The sequence below is a fragment of the Scyliorhinus canicula genome, chromosome 16 (genome assembly GCF_902713615.1).
Source record: "Scyliorhinus canicula chromosome 16, sScyCan1.1, whole genome shotgun sequence".
Taxonomy (NCBI): Eukaryota; Metazoa; Chordata; class Chondrichthyes; order Carcharhiniformes; family Scyliorhinidae; genus Scyliorhinus; species Scyliorhinus canicula.
In genome coordinates, this window is record NC_052161.1 from 114,769,881 (window position 1) to 114,790,049 (window position 20,169).

General features: G+C 52.1%; 1 protein-coding gene across 2 annotated transcripts in view; it reads right to left on the reverse strand.

The window, feature by feature from the left end:
* zmynd12 (zinc finger, MYND-type containing 12) overlaps nucleotides 1-20,169 on the reverse strand; it is an 83,327-nt gene that overhangs the window by 28,337 nt on the left and 34,821 nt on the right. For both annotated transcript variants that reach the window (XM_038821465.1, XM_038821464.1), the window contains exons 4-6: nucleotides 19,087-19,258; nucleotides 8,380-8,549; nucleotides 7,382-7,504 (exon numbers count right to left, since the gene is read on the reverse strand). In XM_038821465.1, the coding sequence (XP_038677393.1) occupies nucleotides 7,382-7,504; nucleotides 8,380-8,549; nucleotides 19,087-19,258 (465 nt within the window). The remainder of the gene's footprint in view (nucleotides 1-7,381; nucleotides 7,505-8,379; nucleotides 8,550-19,086; nucleotides 19,259-20,169) is intronic.

Genomic DNA, 20,169 nt, shown 5'->3' on the forward strand with positions numbered 1-20,169 from the left:
ACGACATAGCCGAGCATTTCTCCATATTGTAGGTGATGTTGAGTTTCTGGGTGGTTTGGAGAAATCGGTGGAGATTGGCGTCGTGGTCCTGCTGATCATGGCCACAGATGGTGACATTGTCCAAGTACGGAAACGTGGCCCGCAGCCCGTACTGGTCCACCATTCAGTCCATTGTTCGTTGGAACACCGAGACCCCATTCGTGATGCCAAAGGGCACCCGGAGGAAATGGAAGAGGCGGCCATCTGCCTCGAACGCCGTGTAGTGGCGGTCCTCCGGGCGGATTGGGAGCTGGTGGTATGCAGACTTCAGATCCACCGTGGAGAATGTGCGGTACTGGCCGATCTGATTAACCATGTCTGCAATTCTGGGGAGGGGGTACGCATCGAGGTGCGTGAACCGGTTGATGGTTTGGCTATAATCAACCACCATTCGGAACTTTTCCCCGGTCTTGATGACCACCACCTGAGCTCTCCAGGGGCTATTACTGGCCTCTATGACTCCCTCACGTAAGAGCCGCTGGATTTCGGCTCTAATAAATACCCTGTCCTGCAGGCTATACCGCCTGCTGCGAGTGGCTACGGGTTTGCAGTTAGCAGTGAGATTAGCGAAGAGTGGAGGGGGGTCGATTTTTAGTGTCGCTAGACTGCAGATAGTGAGTGGAGGTAGGGGTCCGCCGAAGCTGAGTGTGAGGCTCTTGAGATTACATTGGAAATCAAGCCCGAGTAAGAGTGGGGCGCAGAGGTCGGGGAGTACGTACAGCTGGAAATTAGAGTAGCTGGCGCCCTGAATAGTTAGGGTCGCGGCAGTGCGCCCTTGTATGTGGACTGAGTGCGAGCCCGAGGCGAGAGAGATAGTTTGCCGTGCAGGGAAGATAGGGAGCGAACAGCGTCTTACCAGGTCAGGATGTACGAAGCTCTCGGTGCTCCTGGAGTCGAAGAGGCACGGTGTCCTGTACCCGTTGATTTAAACGGATATCACGAGCTCTGGATGTGCTTCGGACGTGACTGGTCCAACGTGATTGCGTTGAGTTGCAGTCGGCAGCTCGATCAGCTGTGCTGGAGTGGCCCTGTGATGTCTGTCCGTGCTTCGGACGCGACTGGTCCAACGTGACTGCGTTGAGTTGCGGGTAGTCGGCGGCTCGATCGGCTGTGCTGGAGTGGCCCCGTGATGACTGTCCGCGGAGGTCGTAGTCATCGAGGTTCGGTTCGGTTGATGGCCAAGATGGCGGCCCCCGTTGATCGCACATGGCGGGTGATGAAGAAGATGGCGTCCAAGATGGCCGCCCCCGTGGATCGCACATGGTGGGCGGCGAGGAAGATGGCGGCCCCATGACTCGCACGTGGCTGGCCGCGTGGAGGAGGATTGCCAAGATGGCGGCCCCCATGAGTTGCACATGTCGGGTGGAGGCGGAGTCGGCAGACACGCTGCAGCATTACGGGGTCTGCGGGCCTGTGAGTTTGGGAGGCGAGTGCTCTGGACTGTGGGGGAGTTTGGAGTTTTCTACTTTGCCAGGCATACTCGGGCAGAGTGTCCTTTGCGACCGCAGCTGCTGCAGGTTGCGTTGCGGGCCAGGCAGTGCTGCCGTGGGTGTTGGGGCTGGCCACAAAAATGGCACGCTGGCGCTCCATAGTGGGTGGGTGGCCACGTAGCGAAGGCCTGGGACAGTCACTGGTCGGGGGCCCACGATGGGGATGCTTGGTCCGCAGGGAATGAGTTCAGACTGCGGAACGTGACCTCCATAGTCGTAGCTGACTCTACCGTGTCCTCCAAGTTCTGGGCCTCTTTTTCAAGTAATCACTGGCGCACATAGTTAGACCTGAGCCCTGCAACGTATACACACGTACAGCGAGTTCCATAAGCTGGGAGGCTGTTACAGCAGTCCCGAGCAAGGGCTTTTAAATTGCGCAGAAAGTCTTCTAGCGACTCTGCGGGGCGCTGGCGGCGGGTCGTGAAAATGTGCCGCGCGTAGACCTCGTTAATCGGCCGCACGTACAATCGGTCGAGCATAGCCAGGGCCTCAGCATATGTGGTGGTACAATTGAGTTGTGTAGAGATATGATGGCTCACCCGTGCGTGCAGTAGGCTGAGTTTCTGCTCCTCTGTAGTCTCAGATGTGCTTGATTCAGCCAGGTAGGCCTTGAAACATCGAAGCCAGTGTAGGAAGATTTCCTTCGCCTCTGCAGCCTGCGGGTCGAGTTCTAGTCGATCAGGTTTGAGGGCTGATTCCATAGTAGTTTTCTTCAAGTTTTCTAAGACTATTAAATTGATGTGACCATCAATTCACTAGAGATACGATTGGAAGTAAACTGTGGTTTTAATAGTCTTACAACTGAGCCTGCCTGTGACCAGAAGAACTGAGAGCAGGCTTACGGCTGCAACACTTTATACTTCCGGTAGTGGGAGTGGCCATGGGCGGAGCCACGGGTGGAAGCTCCTCATCTCCCCCTATGGGCAGAGCCGCGCAACGGCTCACATACAGAGCCCACAAGGACATAATACAATGCAATGCAATACAGTGTGAATTACAATACAGTATGAATTCACCACAAATTATTTAAAGTATTTTTTGTATGCTAACAATAAATGTACAAGTCTAATTGCTGTATACAGCACACTACTGCAATGAAAATATCTCTCAATAACAGTTAGCTTAATGTCATTAGCAGGTAAAACAATAGGATATTAATAGGGACATGCTAACAAGACACTCATAAAATCATAATATGATTAAGCAGAGTCAACACAGATTAATGAAAGGGAAGCTGTGTTTTGACAGATCTGTTAAGAGTTTTTGGAGAATGTAACTAGTAAGATGTGTAACTTGGTGTGGTGTATTTGCATTTTCAAAAAACACTTTTGAAAATGTTGCCACACAAGGTGTTACACTAAATTAGGATGTTTGGAATTGGGGGTAATTTTAACATGGATTGAGGATTCTCAATTGGACATAAAACAGGCAGCAGGAATTTTTGGGTTCGCAGGCTATAACCAATGGGGCACCGAACTTAGATGGGGGGGACTAAGTCTAATGTAGCCAAAAGCAAAATACTGTGATTGCCGTAAATTGGAAATAGAAACAAAGCTGGAAAAGCTCATCAGGTCTGGCAGCATCTGTAGAGAGAGAAAGAGATCTACTATATAGTTCCAGCATTTTCTGTTCCTGTTATGTTATCTAAATTTGCTCACATTACAAAGTTATATGGGTAAATAAGCAGTGAACAGGAGGGTGCAAAGAGGCTGTGGAGATATAGAGACTGTTTGGGTGAGTTGGCAAGAACATGTCAGTGGGGCAAATGTGTCAATGGGGCAAAATGTGAAGTTTTCCACTTTGTTAGAAAACATAAAAACATTTTTTGTGTGAATGGTGACGGGCTGGGAGATGCATGAATTCAGAGGGACCCAAGAATCACAAAAATCTAGTATGTAGGTACAGTAAGCAATTTGGAAGGCAAACGGTATGTTAGTTTGTGTTCGCAAGGGATTGAAATGTAAGAGTAAGAACCTCTTTCTACAATTCTACAGGGCATTTGATGGGCAGTAATGTGTGCAGTTTTGGTCTCCCTATTTGTGGAAAAGACACATTTTCCCAGGAGAGAGTGCAATATAGGTGTACTGGACTATACGCTGGGATGAGGGGGATTGTCCTGCGAGGAGGAATTGAGTAGACAAGGCCTCTATTTCCTAGAGTTTAGATGAATGAGAGGTGGTTTAAAAAAAATTTTAGAGTACCCTATTTTTTCCCCCCCAATTAAGGGGCAATTTAGCGTGGCCAATCCACCTACCCTGCACATCTTTTTGGGTTGTGGGGGTGCAACCCACGCAGATACAAGGAGAATGTGAAAACTCCACACTGACAGTAACCTGGATCCTCGGCGCTGTGAGGCAGCAGTGCTAACCACTGCACCACCGTGCCGCCCGAATGAGAGGTGATGTAATTGAAATATATATTGAGACATACAAAATTCTTAAGGGGCTTGACAAGGTAGACACTGAGAAAATGTTTCCCCTGGCATGGGAATCTAGAATTCGCAGAATAAGACGTCGGCCATTTGGGACTGGGATGAGGAGACTGGGATGTGAATGCCAGGCATCACCAAACACATTTTGTCTGGTCAGATATAGATACATGGCCTTTTCTGCCTATTTATATCAAGTCATCCCTGGGTAGGCATAGAATAAATCAAGTTCCTATTGAGCCTCCACCCTGGAACCCCAAAAAAGAATGTTTTTTTTTATAAATGTTTTTATTCAGTTTTCATATTTTATATTGAACAAATTACAAATTGTTAGGAGAGAAAAAGAACAAAAAAAACAAACAAACACGCAAAAATTAACATACATATTTACAGGTAAGCATCTTCGTAGTAGTAACTGCGCCCCCCCCCCCCCCCCCCCCCTCAACATGTTTATTTAGTTTGGTTTTGGGCCTTAGCTAGCCATCGAACCCCCGTACCGAACCTGTAGCCCCCCCCCCCCCCCCCCTCCCGCTACCTTCCCCCGACTATTCTTCCTCTTGTACATTGGCCACAAATAGGTCCCGGAACAGTTGCATGAATGGCTCCCACGTTCTGTGGAAGCCGTCGTCCGACCCTCGGATGGCAAATTTGATTTTCTCCATTTGGAGAGATTCCGAGAGGTCGGACAGCCAGTCCGCAGCTCTGGGCGGTGCTGCTGACCGCCAGCCAAACAGGATTCTACGGCGGGCGATCAGGGAGGCAAAGGCAAGGGCGTCCGCCCTCCTCCCCAGGAATAGATCTGGCTGTTCTGAAACCCCGAAGACCGCCACTATCGGGCATGGCTCCACCCTCACTCTCACCACTTTGGACATAACCTCGAAGAAGGCTGTCCAGTACTCCACGAGTCTGGGGCAAGACCAGAACATGTGGGCGTGGTTGGCCGGGCCTCTTTGGCACCGTTCACATCTGTCTTCCACCTCCGGGAAGAACCTACTCATACGGGTTCTTGTTAAGTGGGCTCTATGTACCACTTTTAGTTGCGTCAGGCTGAGCCTTGCGCACGTGGAGGTGGAGTTGACCCTATGCAGTGCTTCGCTCCAGAGTCCCCACCCTATCTCCATCCCCAGGTCGTCCTCCCATTTCCTTCTTGTTGCGTCCAGTACGGTGTCGTCCCTATCTACCAGTCGGTCATACATGTCACTACAGTTCCCTTTCTCTAGGATACTTGCGTCCAGTAGGTCTTCCAGTAGTGTCTGTCGTGGCGGTTGTGGGTACGTCCTTGTCTCCTTTCGTAGGAAGTTTTTGAGCTGCAGGTACCGTAGCTCGTTCCCCCCAGCTAGCTGAAATTTCTCTGTCAGTTCGTCCAGTGTTGCGATCCTGTCGTCCGTGTATAGGTCCCTGACTGTCAGTGTCCCCCCGTCCTGCCTCGACCTTTTGAAGGTGGCGTCAGTCAGTGCTGGTGTGAACCTATGGTTGTTGCAGATGGGAGCCCTGTTCGACATTTTGGTCAGGCCAAGTTGCTGCCGCAGTTGGTTCCAGGATTGGAGGGTGGCTGTCACCACTGGGCTGCTGGAGTGTTTTTTGGGTGGGGATGGGAGTGCTGCCGTGGCGAGGGCCCGGAGGGAGGTTCCCATGCAGGAGGCCTCCTCCGCACGCACCCACTCAGCCTCTGGCTCCTGGATCCATCCCCTTACTCGCTCGGCTGTTGCTGCCCAGTGGTAGAATTGTAGATTCGGGAGGGCTAGCCCTCCCCTGGTTTTTGTTTTTTGTAAGACCTTCTTTGGGATCCTAGCATTTTTACCCCCCCATACAAACGCCATGATGAGTTTGTCCAGCGCTTTGAAAAAGGCCTTGGGGATGTAGATCGGAATGGATCTAAACAGGAAGAGGAACCTGGGCAGTACGTTCATTTTGATCGTCTGAACTCTCCCCGCGAGGGAGAGCGGGAGTGTGTTCCATCTTTGCAGGTCCCTTTTAACTTCCTCCGTCAGGCTGGTGAGGTTCCATTTGTGGATCCCTTTCCAGTCATGGGCTATTTGGATCCCCAGGTAGCGGAATTTATGTCGGGCTTGATTGAACGGCAGCCCCTTTAGTGCTGCCCCCCCCCCCCCCCCTTGCGGGTGTACTGGGAAGATCTCACTTTTGCTCATGTTGAGTTTGTAGCCCGAGAAGGCTCCAAACTCTTTCAGGAGCGCGATGATTCCGTCCATGCTGCTTTGTGGGTCCGAGATATAGAGGAGCAGATCATCCGCATAGAGTGAGACTCTGTGCTCTCTACCTCCCCTTCGGATCCCCCTCCAATTTTTTGCTGCCCTGAGCGCGATTGCTAGCGGTTCAATTGCTAGTGCGAACAGCAGCGGGGACAGTGGGCATCCTTGTCTGGTGCCCCTGTGCAGCTGGAAGTATTGGGAGTTGGTATTGTTGGTCTGTACACTCGCCATGGGAGCGTTGTACAGGAGCTTTACCCAAGCGGTGAACCCTGTTCCAAGCCCGAACCGCTCCAGTACCTCTATGAGGTATTTCCACTCGACTCTGTCGAAGGCCTTTTCTGCGTCCAGGGAGACGATCACCTCTTGTGTTCTCTCCCCGGAGGGGGTCATTATCACGTTCAGCAGGCGCCTGATGTTCGCGGTAAGCTGTCTACCTTTGACAAAGCCCGTCTGGTCCTCTGTGACCACCTCAGGTACACAGTCTTCTAGCCTCTTGGCTAGGATTTTGGCCAGTATTTTGGCGTCTGCATTCAGCAGAGATATGGGTCTGTATGACCCACATTCCGTTGGGTCTTTGTCTTTCTTAGGTATCAGCGAGATTGAGGCCTGTGCTAACGTGGGTGGCAACGTGCCCCTAGCTAGCGAGTCTGTGAACATCTCCCGCAGGTGCGGGGCCAGCGCTGTCGCAAATTTTTTGTAGAAGTCCGCCGGGAATCCGTCCGGTCCCGGCGCCTTCCCCGCCTGCATGGAGCTAATGCTGTCCATGATCTCTCCCAGTGCTAGTGGTGCTTCCAGATCCCGTTTTCTGCCAAAAAAGAATGTTAACTACACGAGTGTCTGGCTCTCCTTCAGAAAAGATTAATTTCTTTCTTGTAATAGAGCAAAATTGAAATATTGAATGTGGCCCAAGAATTAAATTAATGGGCCCCAGCTACTTAGTGGGATTGCTGTGCTAAATGTAAATAAATGTTACCACAGTACCAGAGGTTCATAGGTTGCTCTCCCCTTTGAGAGCTGACTGGTGGTAATTTGACCTGAGGGTTACCAAGCCTCAGACGAGGGGCAAGGTTGAGAAGGCAGGGCCTTAATGAATAACCTGCGCTGTTGGCATAAGCTCTGCATCACCAGACAACTGAGCTAACCTGAGCTAAAATTGCCAATGCTTTATTCCTGAAGATTTTGATCATGCTGGGGTGTGTGATACTGATGCTTACCTCAGAGTACAGTGAGTCTGCTATGTCCATCTTTTTCATTCTGTAAAACACGTTGGCCATGTGGAAATACCCACCTGCTGTGTGAATATCGGATGCACTAAACACCTGAGTAGCATGGTAAATCTGTGGAGAGTAAATTTCTGCACTTATTTTCTTTCAAATGGGAAATGAATCAGCTTTCACAATGCTGTTTTATTTTAATATTACATGCAAATAAAATAGACATGTCCTCAAAAATATTTTACATATGACTGTTGGACTGAAATGGCAATGGGCAAGCAGAATGACTTGCAAGAGTGATACAATTTAAGATCTTTTGGCTGAAAAATCATCCTGCTTATGTCAGTGAAAAGAAATGAGTGAATATTTTGATGTGTATGGTGGGATCATGCACTAAACCCAATTACATCTGGATAAAATATCAATCTGCACTTCTCTTTTTTTGTAATAAATTTAGAGTACCCAATTCATTTTTTTCCAATTACGGGCAATTTAGCGTCTCCAATCCACCTACCCTGCACATCTTTGGGTTGTGGGGGTGAAACCCACGCAGACATGGGGAGAATGTGCAAACTCCACATGGACAGTGTCAATCTGTGCATCTCTGATTACACATAACCTTCTTCCTCAGGTGCGAGAGTTTCCATCACTGAACCACAGCACAGGCAGCCTGCAGCACTAAGAAATACCTAAATGCAGGACAGAAATGCTGACAGGTTAAGATGTTTGGCCTCAAAATTCTCTCAGCCAGACAAAGATTACTGCCTCTTGCCATTATCTTGGACGAGGGGCCAGTGTTATTCCAAGGTCCCCGCTACAGCCAGCACTTTTAGAATGCAGGAAGGAGAAAATTATAGGGTGGGGGAATTTGAAAAATAAAAGGAAGTAATAAGCTGTGTACATGTATATAGTATTTCAAAATTCAAAAGTCCCCATTCTTCATATGCAAAAGCTTAGCTGAAAACTCTGCTGTTCTCTGACAACTCTCAGCTACTTACATCATCAGCAAAGTACCAGAGTGCTTTCTCGTTATCGCATTTGGCTGTGTACAAGAGGCCCAAGTTTCGGTACAATTTGTATTGGATGGCATTAACACACTCGGCGGTTCTCATCACTGTCCACTGAGCCTGAGAGAGGTATTCTTCAGCTTCGTCTAACCGTCCAAGGCCTGATCAACATTCAGAACATAAAAAGGTTACGTTATTAATTGACCATTAATACAACTATTACATATTGTATTAATTGTAAATAGTTATATGTGTCATTTGTAAGTGTTTTGGGGGCCATATTCGCAGCGGTACTAGACTTGATGTTCCTTCTACTGTACAGGCAGCATAGTAAAATTACACAGTGTTTCTGATCTTTCCAAGTTTAAGTGTGATTATTAATAACATCTGGGAGCCAAAAGACAACAAGAACATGTACATGGTGGCAGCAGATAACTGAGAGTAAACCATAAGTATTTTGGATCAATTTAGTGCTGATTTGGAAAATTGACCACGAGGAAAGTCAGGGGTGCAATGGCGCGTCACATTTCAGGCAAGGCCATGACCCCTTTGATATCATGATCTGAAACCATGCCCCTTGCGCTCTGCCCCAATGTATTTTTATCTTAAATCTGTTTAAATTATAACTATGCCACTCCCCAGTTACTCCCAGCTCTGCGCAACCCCTCCAACATTTCTGCACCCCCGCCTCCCCAAGCCCCAGTCTCCACCAGCATCATTGTCTCTGCTCCAACATCGGTGGGCCTACGGAGCTGTGGATCCTGTGGGAGATGGGGTGTTGGGCAGAACCTAACGTATGGGTTGTTGTGGGGGGGGGGGGGGGGGGGGGGGGGGGGGGAATAGAGAGGATGAGTAGAGTAGGGGTCCGAGGTGTGAGCAGAGCTGGGGGTGCAGGAGTCTTTTGACACTTGTACTGATTTAAAGGACTGTGCTCCCAAGCAGGCTTTACTGATGCTCCTAGATCAATTGTGAGACGATGAGCATTAACTCCCCTGGAAGCTCCTTCAGGAGGACCACAAGTTTCAGATATGAATGTTAGCGGGTTTCCCGCAACTTGAAATGCTGTTGCGCCGTCCTATAGCAGTAAATGTCTCAGCGTTGACTGCTATTGTGATTGAAAGATCTGACCCAATGTATTTTGTTCAGGAGAAGAAAGTGGTTGTTTCAAGGGGGGTTGCCAAGTATGTGCAAATAACAGAAAGGAAAGGTTTAAATAATGATCAGGAAGTGCTTGGCAATGTGCAGTATCGTAACAGACTGTAAGAAAACATCAGGTCTGCTATTCAAAGTCTGTCCACTGGTCATCTGAAAATGAATATGCAGTTAAGTCGTCAAGGTTACCCGGAATTCTTCCTCTCTGCACTTTTGCGAAGGTTCACTGAATGACTAAATATGTAAACATAGTTTCCACTTAAATTATGATGATGGAAGAAATCTGGAAGATATTTTTCTTCCCAAGGAGTAGTTACAATTTAAAAAATGCAACCCTCCTTTCGATTAAAGTACGTCTCACCGAGTATCCCACTGTATAATGATAAAACATGAAGCACCAAGCTGAAATAGAAAAAGGCAAGTATTGGCTAACACCTTACTAAACTCACTGAGCAAACCCACGGCCATCCCCTGCAAAAAATCACAGGTTATAGAATTAGGAAAAATAATGAGGCAAGATCGATGCTACTCATAGCAGTTGATGTGTCCCAGACCCACACTCAAACTAATGAAAACCAATTGCTTCCACTCTCCACCACTGAGAAAATATATCACAGTTAATATTTTGATCTCTTCCCTGCAGAGGTTGAATTTCATCTCCATTCAGTGATCCAGTGAGCTGGAATCATTAGATCAGGAACAACTCTTCTCCCCTCCTATTCCAACCCCAACATGCTGACCAGAAATTTCAGCATTCCCAAGAACCACAGTTGAAATATTGGATGCCCAAGAAAGTATTACTGATTAATTGTCAATGAATGACAAAGGTGTAGAATACTAAGAATAATGATCTGATCTTCCATAACAATCAAGGTAAGAAACTCCTAGTTCTTGGACAAACAAAGGGAACATGTAAACCTCCAGATGTCCTCCCTCACACACAGCAGAAATTGATAGTGACCTGTTCAACCCCCTCTGAGCATAAACCCCTTTCCATCCCTTGAGATGAAACAACATGCCACTTCCAGCCTCTCACCTGGATGCAAGCCCGTACTACCCATGCCCAAGCTAAAAATCTCCCTTCCACAACAACCCCACCATGAGAGAAAAAAAATGACCCTTCTCACAAGGTGGAATTGGGCCCAGGTACATTGCAAAGCTTTTCACCCTTTGTTTCCCTCATGGTGTCACTGTGACTCAATTGGAAGCACTTTCACCTCTGAATCAGAAGGTACAATAAGTTCAAGTCTTACTCAAGGACTTGAAGACAAATTTACAATTGACTCAACAGTTCTTTCCAGATTTTTACAAAACCTTTGTATGGCAAAGTGCTTCTGAAATCAACCCTGATTGCCTAGCTCTTAATGTTATTCTTCCTTGTTCTAGCCTGAACCACCAGAAAAAATAGTTTTGCTCTATTGGCAGCACCATCGCAATTAATCATCTTAAACACTTCAATTAGAACACTCTTTAATCTTCTATAGGCAGTCATGTGGCACAGTGAATAGTGTTCCTGTCCCTGAGCCAGAAGCTCCAGAGTTGAGTCCAAACCAGAACTTATTTTTTTCTTTTTAACCAGAACTATTTATTAACAGCAGGTTCTACACAGGTGGACCTCCACTCAGGAGCTTCTGCTCTCTTCAATATCTCTCTTAACAGTCATGAGATCTGACATAATTTTACATCTGCATCATGTATGCTTCTGATAACCCTTTACATTGTATCTCCACGCTGCCCCCCTTCCCCTGCCAAATCTTTATCCCAATCATATTTACATCGTCCTACATCTCCCGTCTTTTTAAAAAAATATTTTTTATTCTCCTCCTTTTTCACATTTTCTCCCAAATTTACACCCAAGAATAAACAATAATCAATAACGAATGCAATGCCAATCCCTATATCAATAACAACGATCCCATCCTCCCACCAAACCCCAGACATTAGCCAGCATGTTAACATAAACAAATGACAAAAAGGAATCAGGAATCACCCATAGTCACCATTAACACACACAGTCCCCCACCCTCTAACCTTTTCAACCAGCCCCCCCCCCCCTAATGTTCGATGTAACCCAATTCTCGAACGTGCAGAATGAATAATGCCCATGAATTGTAAAACCCCTCCATCCTTCCCCTCAGTTCAAATTTAACCTTCTCAAGAGTCAAGAATTCCAGCAGGTCACTTCCAGTGGCAGTTATGCAGCAGTAAGCCACACATGTGGGAGCTCCCGTTTTAAAGAGATTTTTCGGCTCTTTTGAGAGCACAAAACGGAAATTTTTCGACGTCTCCCGGTGGGGGAAGGTGTGCTGAACGACTTTCCCTGCAGTCCATGACTCGAACTCGGAGTGGAAAGGTGGAAAAAACAGCAGCAGCTCCTCAGAAAAAATGGGGGAAGGGATCCAAGATGGCCACCGACAGAGCTCCAGAGGAGTGGAGACTCTGGGCCCAGAAACAACAAACTGATCTCCTGCGCTGCTTTAAAGAATTCAAGGATGAAGTACTGAGCTCTCTGCAGGAAACAAACAGAAGGCTGTCAGAGATTCAGTCCACCCAGGGTGCTGCCATCAAGAAGTTGCAGACGCAGGCCATTGAACGAGAGGAGGAGGCCGTGGTCCTCGTGAGTAAGGTGGAGGGGCACGAAGCACTCCACAAGAAGTGGCAGGAACGCTTCGAGGAGCTGGATCACCGCATGAGGTGGAAAAACCTGCGGATCTTGGGCCTTGCGGAGGGGCTAGAGGGATCGGACCTGACAGCCTATGTGGCTGTAATGCTGAATTCGCTAGTGGGGGCCGGGTCTCTCCATCTGCCCCTGGAGCTGGAGGGAGCACACAGAGTACTGGCCAGGAGGCCTAAGGAGAATGAACCCCCGCGTGCGGTGCTGGTGAGGTTCCACCGGTTCAGTGATCGGGACTGCGTGCTGCGCTGGGCCAAGAAGGTGAAGAGCAGCAATTGGGAGAATGGGGTAGTACGGATCTACCAGGACTGGAGTGCGGAGGTGGCTAAGCGGCGGTCCGGATTTAATCGGACGAAAGAGGTGCTTTATAGAAAAAAGATAAAGTTCGGAATGTTGCAGCCTGTGGGTAACTTATTCGGACCGGCACCATTATTTCGATTCCCCGCAGGAGGCGTGGGCCTTCGTGCGGACGGAGAAAATGGACTTGAACTAGGGGTTGGGGGTTGCGAGGTCGGCTGTAAGGTTTTAGTGCTGGATTCGGCTGTTGCTGTGTTCTCTTTTTCTTTGATTTTTTTCGTCTTGTTTTAGTACTTTTGCAATTTTGATATGGTTATTTACGGAGGGGTTGTTCTGCTATGTTTTTGTTTTTGTGCTTGGGGCATTGTTTGGGCTGTGTATCTTGCGGGGAGGGTCGGGGGGGGGTATGTTGTATTCTATGTCGGAGTGGGGGTATGGAGGGGGGCTGATATTTGGGAGCTGCGTCAGAAGGGTGTGGTGGGGCAGGGCGAAAGCGCGGGCTTTCCTCTGGTTTCCCGCACTGCGGGGCTGGGGGGCGGAGACGGTGACGGGGGAGGTGGGGCCTTAACTGGTTCTTCCCCGCGCTGGAGCGGTGCCAGGAGGAGGGATAGGATGGGGGATGATCCCACTTCGGGAGGGGTCGGGCTATTGGCGGGAGTTTCCGGGGTCAGCAGAAGTTAGCTGACCCACGGAAGTACAATGGAGGACGGTTCGCGGCTAGGAGGGTTCCTAGCCTGGGGGGGAAGGGAGGGGGGGAAAGGGGAATACCGGGTTGCTGCTGGTAGGGGCAAGAAGGAGCTGGTGGGGGTTGGGGGGACAGAGGTGAGGGGTTGTCGCTATGGGGACGGGGTCGAGCAGGGGATGCTGGCCTGGGGCGGGCAGTCGACGGGCTATGGCTAGCCGACGGGGGAGGAGGAGAAGGTGGAGGGGCTGGGTGCGCCGATTGAGCTGGAGGAGCTAGTTAAGGGGATCGGGCAGATGCAGTCAGTGAAGGCACCGGGGCCGGATGGGTTCCCGGTGGAATTTTATAAAAAGTTCGTGGACCTAGTGGGCCCCTTGCTGGTGCGGACACTCAACGAAGCGTGGGAAGGGGGGACTTTGCCCCCGACGATGTCACGGGCACTGATCTCGTTAATTTTAAAGGACAAGGACCCCCAGCAGTGTGGTTCATACAGGCCCATATCTCTCCTCAACGTGGATGCTAAGGTGCTGGCAAAAATCCTGGCCACCAGGATAGAGGACTGTGTGCCAGGGGTTGTGCATGAGGACCAGACAGGTTTTGTGAAGGGAAGGCAGCTGAACACGAATGTGCGGAGATTGCTGAATGTCATTATGATGCCGGCGATTGAGGGGGAGGCAGAGATAGTGGTGGCGCTGGATGCGGAGAAGGCCTTCGATAGAGTGGAGTGGGGGTACCTATGGGAGGTGTTGGGGAGGTTTGGATTTGGTGAAGGGTTCATTAGATGGGTAAGGCTGCTATATGAGGCCCCGATGGCGTGCGTGGCCACGAATAGGAGGAGGTCGGAGTACTTCCGGCTTTACCGAGGGACCAGGCAGGGTTGCCCCTTGTCCCCCTTGTTGTTTGCACTGGCAATCGAGCCGCTGGCGATGGCATTGAGAGATTCAGAGAGGTGGAGAGGCTTGGTGCGAGGTGGAGAGGAACATAGGGTGTCGTTGTATGCCGACGACCTGTTACTGTATGTGGCGGACCCGGTGGGAGGGATGCCGGGAGTGATGGAGTTACTAGCCGAGTTTGGGACCTTCTCAGGTTATAAATTAAACTTAGGCAAGAGCGAGGTGTTTGTGGTGCACCCTGGAGACCAGGAGGAAGGAATTGGTAGGCTCCCGCTTAGGAGGGCAGGGGAGAGCTTTAGGTACCTGGGGGTGCAAGTGGCCAGGGACTGGGGGACTCTCCACAAGCATAACTTTACCAGACTGGTAGATCAGATGGAGGAGGAGTTCAGGAGGTGGGACATGCTGCCATTGTCGTTGGCGGGGAGGGTGCAGTCCGTCAAAATGACAGTGCTTCCGAGGTTCTTGTTCCTTTTTCAGTGCCTGCCCATATTTATCCCCAGGGCCTTCTTTAGGAGAGTGACCGGCAGTATTCTGAGCTTTGTGTGGGCACATGGGACTCCGAGAGTGAGGAGGGTGTTCCTGGAGCGAGGAAGGGATAGAGGCGGGCTGGCGCTGCCCAACCTTCTGGGGTACTATTGGGCAGCCAATGTGTCAATGGTGCGTAAATGGGTGATGGAGGGGGGAGGGGCGGCGTGGAAAAGAATGGAGATGGCGTCATGTAGAGGCACGAACCTGGGTGCCATGGTAACGGCACCGTTGCCGCTCTCCCCCAAGAGGGTTACCACGAGCCCGGTGGTGGCGGCGACCCTAAGAATCTGGGGACAGTGGAGACGGCATCGGGGGGAAACAGGGGGCTCGATGGAGGCTCCACTGGGTGGCAACCATCGGTGTCTAACTCCCTGGACTCCGTCTCTGCAAACCTTCGGATCCTGGTGGATACCGTTGCAGGCCTCCAGGACTGGCAGCGCCAGGTGTCGATGGCGCAACGGGGCACCTCCCCGCTCGCATCTCTGTCCCAAAGTGAGGCCCGGGGGCCACTGGGCTCCCCGAGGGAGGAGGAGGTTTCGGGGCCCGTCCCATTAACTCCATCACGGGACGTCCCGGAATTCTCGGCCTCCCCCCGTCCCATCCCTGGTGCATCGGGTGGGCAGCAGGCAGAGCAGGGTGGCACAACGTCACCCGAGACGCCCGCAGAGCAGCCTGGCCCACCAAGGTCGGGTCGCCACAGGAAACGCTTGCCGCAGGAGAAACGAGTCGAATAGGGCGATTCGCAGCAGTCCTCCTCCACTCCTGCTGTATCATCTGGGGAATCACTTAGACGTAGTGGTAGGGCCCGTAAGGCAACAAAGAGAGACACTGAGTAAGTTGGCACGGGTGAAGGGCACAGTTTAGTTGTAGGGGCTAGGGCACCTGTAAATTATTGTTAACATTAAACGCACTGTTCCACCTTACTTGTAATACCGTGTGATTGTTCCACAGCCACAGGAATCGTGATGGTGACCGAGTGTCGCTGGGGTTGACGAGCGGTGAAACGTCGGTGCCGGGTGTGCAGTTCCTGTCCCTCCCCCCACCCCCTCCCACAGCTAGCCCACGCGGGCACGTGATGGAGTGTCCGTGACGAACTCAGCGGCCACCAATGTTGATGGTTCAGCTATTGCCATGGGTCAGACTCACAGCTCATCGCAGAGCGGGCTGTCATCATTCCACATGGCACGGATCACACCCGCTGACACAGCCATCAATGTTGTGCCATACCGTCTGGACCCAGTGGTAAGGGTGATGTCGAAGTGGAGCAGTGTACACTGAGGGGGGGGGGCGGTGGCAGTTGTGTGTTGACCCTCTGCACGACTAGCGATGCAGGTGGTGGTTTGGTGTTCAGCGGGGACGTCGCATGCGACGCATGAACCGTGCTGCCATCAAGGCATCGCGTACCCGCCGTCCTCGCCGGGTCCGTCGTGCCGCCTCCTGGACATCACCAGCACCTGGGTCGTGTCTGCGTGCTGCGCCCGCCACTCCGCCAGCCTCCTCCTCCTCCTCTGTGCTGGCACCACTGCCACTGGCTTCTCCCTCCGCCTCCTGCAGCAGGTCATCTCCCCTCTGCATCGCGATGTTGTGCAGCGCACAGCTGACCACAACAATGCGAGCGACCCTGTTGGGCTGGTAATGCAGGGCCCCTCCGGAGCGGTCCAGGCACCTGAATCTCATCTTCAGGAGGCCAAGGCAGCGCTCCACCACACCCCTGGTTGCTGCATGGGCCTCATTGTATCGGGTTTCCGCATTGGTCTGAGGCCTCCGTATAGGCGTCATCAGCCAAGACCTCAACGGATAACCCCTGTCGCCTAGCAACCAGCCCCTCAGCCGGGGGGGACGTCCCTCAAACATCGCAGGGATGTACGACTGCGCCAGTATGTAGGAGTCATGCACACTCCCTGGGAACCTTGCACAGACGTTCATGAACGTCATGTGGGGGTCGCATACCACCTGGATATTCATGGAGTATGTCCCCCTCCTGTTTTTGAACACCTCCCTGTCTTCTGCAGGCGGGTGCATGGGGACGTGAACACAATCGATTGCCCCCTGCACCATCGGTATCCCGGCCACGCTGGCACATCCACGAGCTTGTGAGTCTTGAGTTGCTCGGTCCTCGGGAAAGGTGATGTAGCGGTCCGCGATGGCATAGAGGGCGTCAGTCACATCCCGGATGCACCTGTGGACCGATGACTGGGAGATCCCGGAGAGGTCCCCGCTCGGAGACTGGAAGGAGCCGGTCGCATAGAAGTTAAGAGCGACCGTCACCTTGATGGCAACCGGGATCGCGTGTCCTCCCCCCGTTCCACGTGGGGCGAGGTGCGCCACGAGGTGACAGATATGTATCACCGTCCGCCTACTCAGCCGGAGTCTCCTCCTGCAGGTGATGTCCGTCGTTATTAGGAAAGAGATCCGGACACGGTACACCCTCGGCCTTGGTCGTCGCCTCTGGTGCCGTGGCTGCACCCTCACTCTCTCCTCCTCCCCCTCCTCCTCCTCCCCCCCCCCCCCCCCTCCCATGCTGCTCGATGACTGGCAACTCCTCGGCCCTTCCCTCTGCTGCTGCAGCTGGACCTGCATCCACTGCGTGTTGTGGCTGTGGACGCTGCTCCATCTCCAAATGCAGTGCAGCGGCCCCAACCACTGCGCAGAACATAGCCGTTCTGTTCCCATACATCGTGCTAACCTACAAAAGGGTGGTGGGGAGCAGAGAAATGGGACATGTTAGACGGAGGTTAGTCTACACCTCAGCAGCCGCCTGCCATGGGATACCCGTGCAGCCTAACCCCTGGTCACTTTCTGCATCCAACGGGCAGTTAACTACGTCCTCTTCACCGGTGCTTCAGTGGCCTGTGGCCGTAAGCCACAGGGCAACCAGCGGCCGTGCCCTCGTGACCGGCACGCCATGGCATGGTGGCAGACATTTTGTAACCGGGGTTGGACGAGTCACTCGCTCACTCTCTCCCTACCCCACCCCCCACTCCCAGTCCCCCCACTCCGTCTCCCCCACTCCCCCTCCGTCTCCCCAACTCCCCCCTCCATCTCCCCCACTCCCCCCTGTCTCCCCACTCCCCCCTCCGTCTCCCCCACTCCCCCCTCCGTCTCCCCCACTCCCCCCTCCGTCTCCCCCACTCCCTCCTCAGTCTCCCCCACTCCCCCCTCAGTCTCCCCCACTCCTCCCCCACTCCCCCCTCAGTCTCCCCCACTCCCCCCTCAGTCTCCCCCACTCCCCCCTTAGTCTCCCCCACTCCCCCTCCTCTCCCCCACTCCCCCCTCAGTCTCCCCCACTCCCCCCTCAGTCTCCCCCACTCCCCCCTCAGTCTCCCCCACTCCCCCCTCCGTCTCCCCCACTCCCCCCTCCGTCTCCCCCACTCCCCCCTCCGTCTCCCCCACTCCCCCCTGTCTCCCCCACTCCCCCCTCCGTCTCCCCCACTCCCCCCTCCGTCTCCCCCACTCCCCCCTCCGTTTCCCCCACTCCCTCCTCAGTCTCCCCCACTCCCCCCTCAGTCTCCCCCTCAGTCTCCCCCACTCCCCCCTCAGTCTCCCCCACTCCCCCCTCAGTCTCCCCCACTCCCCCCTTAGTCTCCCCCACTCCCCCCTCAGTCTCCCCCACTCCCCCCTCAGTCTCCCCCACTCCCCCCCGCTCTGGACCCCCTCCCGTTCTCGGGGATGCCTTCCCCGTTGTGGCCAGACTCCAGCAGTGCGCTGAGCTGTGCGCTGAGCGGTGCACTCACCTACTCGAAGCTCTCATCAGCCAGCACGACTGGTTGACGAACTTCAAAAGCAGGTGTGTTGGCCGGCATGAAAACATGGCGTGAGGACGTCGGGACTTCGGCCCATTCGGGCCGGAGAAAAGCGGGGTCCAATAAGTCGGGCTTCTGGTCGTGTCGGGGGTCTTTCGAGGCCTTTGCCGGGAATGCCGACGTGTAGTTTGTGCGGGGTTCGGAGAATAGCGGAGGGCGTCGGACCGGCGTTGCCGTGAAAATATGCGCGGCCCGCTATTCTCCGAACCGGTGTGAGAGCGGAGAATCGCGCCCTCTGTTCTTGGACTATAAAATCTATTTGCTTCTCACCATTTACAAAGTAATCTGATCTATATTTCTTGGGTCCAAAGTGGATGATTTGATACAGGTCATGCCAACATTTTAAATAATTGTACAGTTCTGGGGCAGCATGGTAGCGCAGTGGTTTGCATTGCTGCCTCACGACACTGGGGACTCCGGGTATGATCCCGGCCCTGGGTCGGATCCCGACCCCGGGTCATCTCCGTGTGGGATTTGCACATTCTCCCCATGTTTGCATGGGTCTCGCCCCCACAACCCAAAGGTGTGCAGGCTAGGTGGATTGGTCACGGTAAAATGTCCCTTAATTGGAAAATAAAATGGGTACTTTAAAATTAAAAAAAAAAATAATAATGATTGTACAGTTCTACACAAATGACAAGCCCACAGTAACACTCAAAGCATTCTTACCAATGCTGGCCTCTGCCAAGAGTAACTGAGATGGCACTTGTTCAGCAGAGGTGCTGCCATAAACAGCTGTGGCAAAGCGCAGAGACTGTAAGGCTCCAGGGATAGCTTCCTCATGTTTACCCTCGAAAAGAAGTTTCTGGGCCACTGTCCGTGTCAGATTAATGAGGTGTTTCTGTAAAACAGCAAAAGCATTAGGCAAATGTGAAACATCAATAGTAAATGTTGAGATTTTTGTGATCAACAGAATTACATACGCAAGAGTCAGCCATTCATCCTGCTCCACCATTTAATAAGATCATGGCTGATCTGATAGTAACCTCAAATCTGCATCCCGCCCACCCCCAATGACCTATCACTCCCTTGCTACCCACCCCCAATGCTCTATCACCCCCTTGCTACCCACCCCCGATGCTCTATCATCCCCTTGCTACCCACCCCCGATGCTCTATCATCCCCTTGCTACCCGCCCCCGATGATCTATCACTCCCTTGCTACCCACCCCCGATGCTCTATCACCCCCTTGCTACCCACCCCCGATGATCTATCACCCCCTTGCTACCCACCCCAATGCTCTATCACTCTTTTGCTGCCCCCCCAATGCTCTATAACTCCCTTGCTACCCACCCCAATGCTCTATCACTCCCTTGCTACCCACCCTAATGCTCTATAACTCCCTTGCTACCCACCCCCGATACTCTATCATCCCCTTGCTACCCATCCCAATGCTCTATCACCACCTTGCTACCCACCCCAATGCTCTATCATTCCCTTGCTACCCACCCCAATGCTCTATCACTCCCTTGCTACCCACCCCCAATGCTCTATCACTCCCTTGCTACCCTCCCCAATGCTCTATCACTCTTTTGCTGCCACCCCAATGCTCTATCACCCCCTTGCTACCCACCCCAATGCTCTATCACTCCCTTGCTACCCACCCAAATGCTCTATCACTCCCTTGCTACCCACCCCAATGCTCTATCACTCCCTTGCTACCCACCCCAATGCTCTATCACTCGCTTGCGTACCAAGAATCTATCCATCTCTGCCTTAAAAATATTCAAAAACTCTGCTTCCACCATCTTT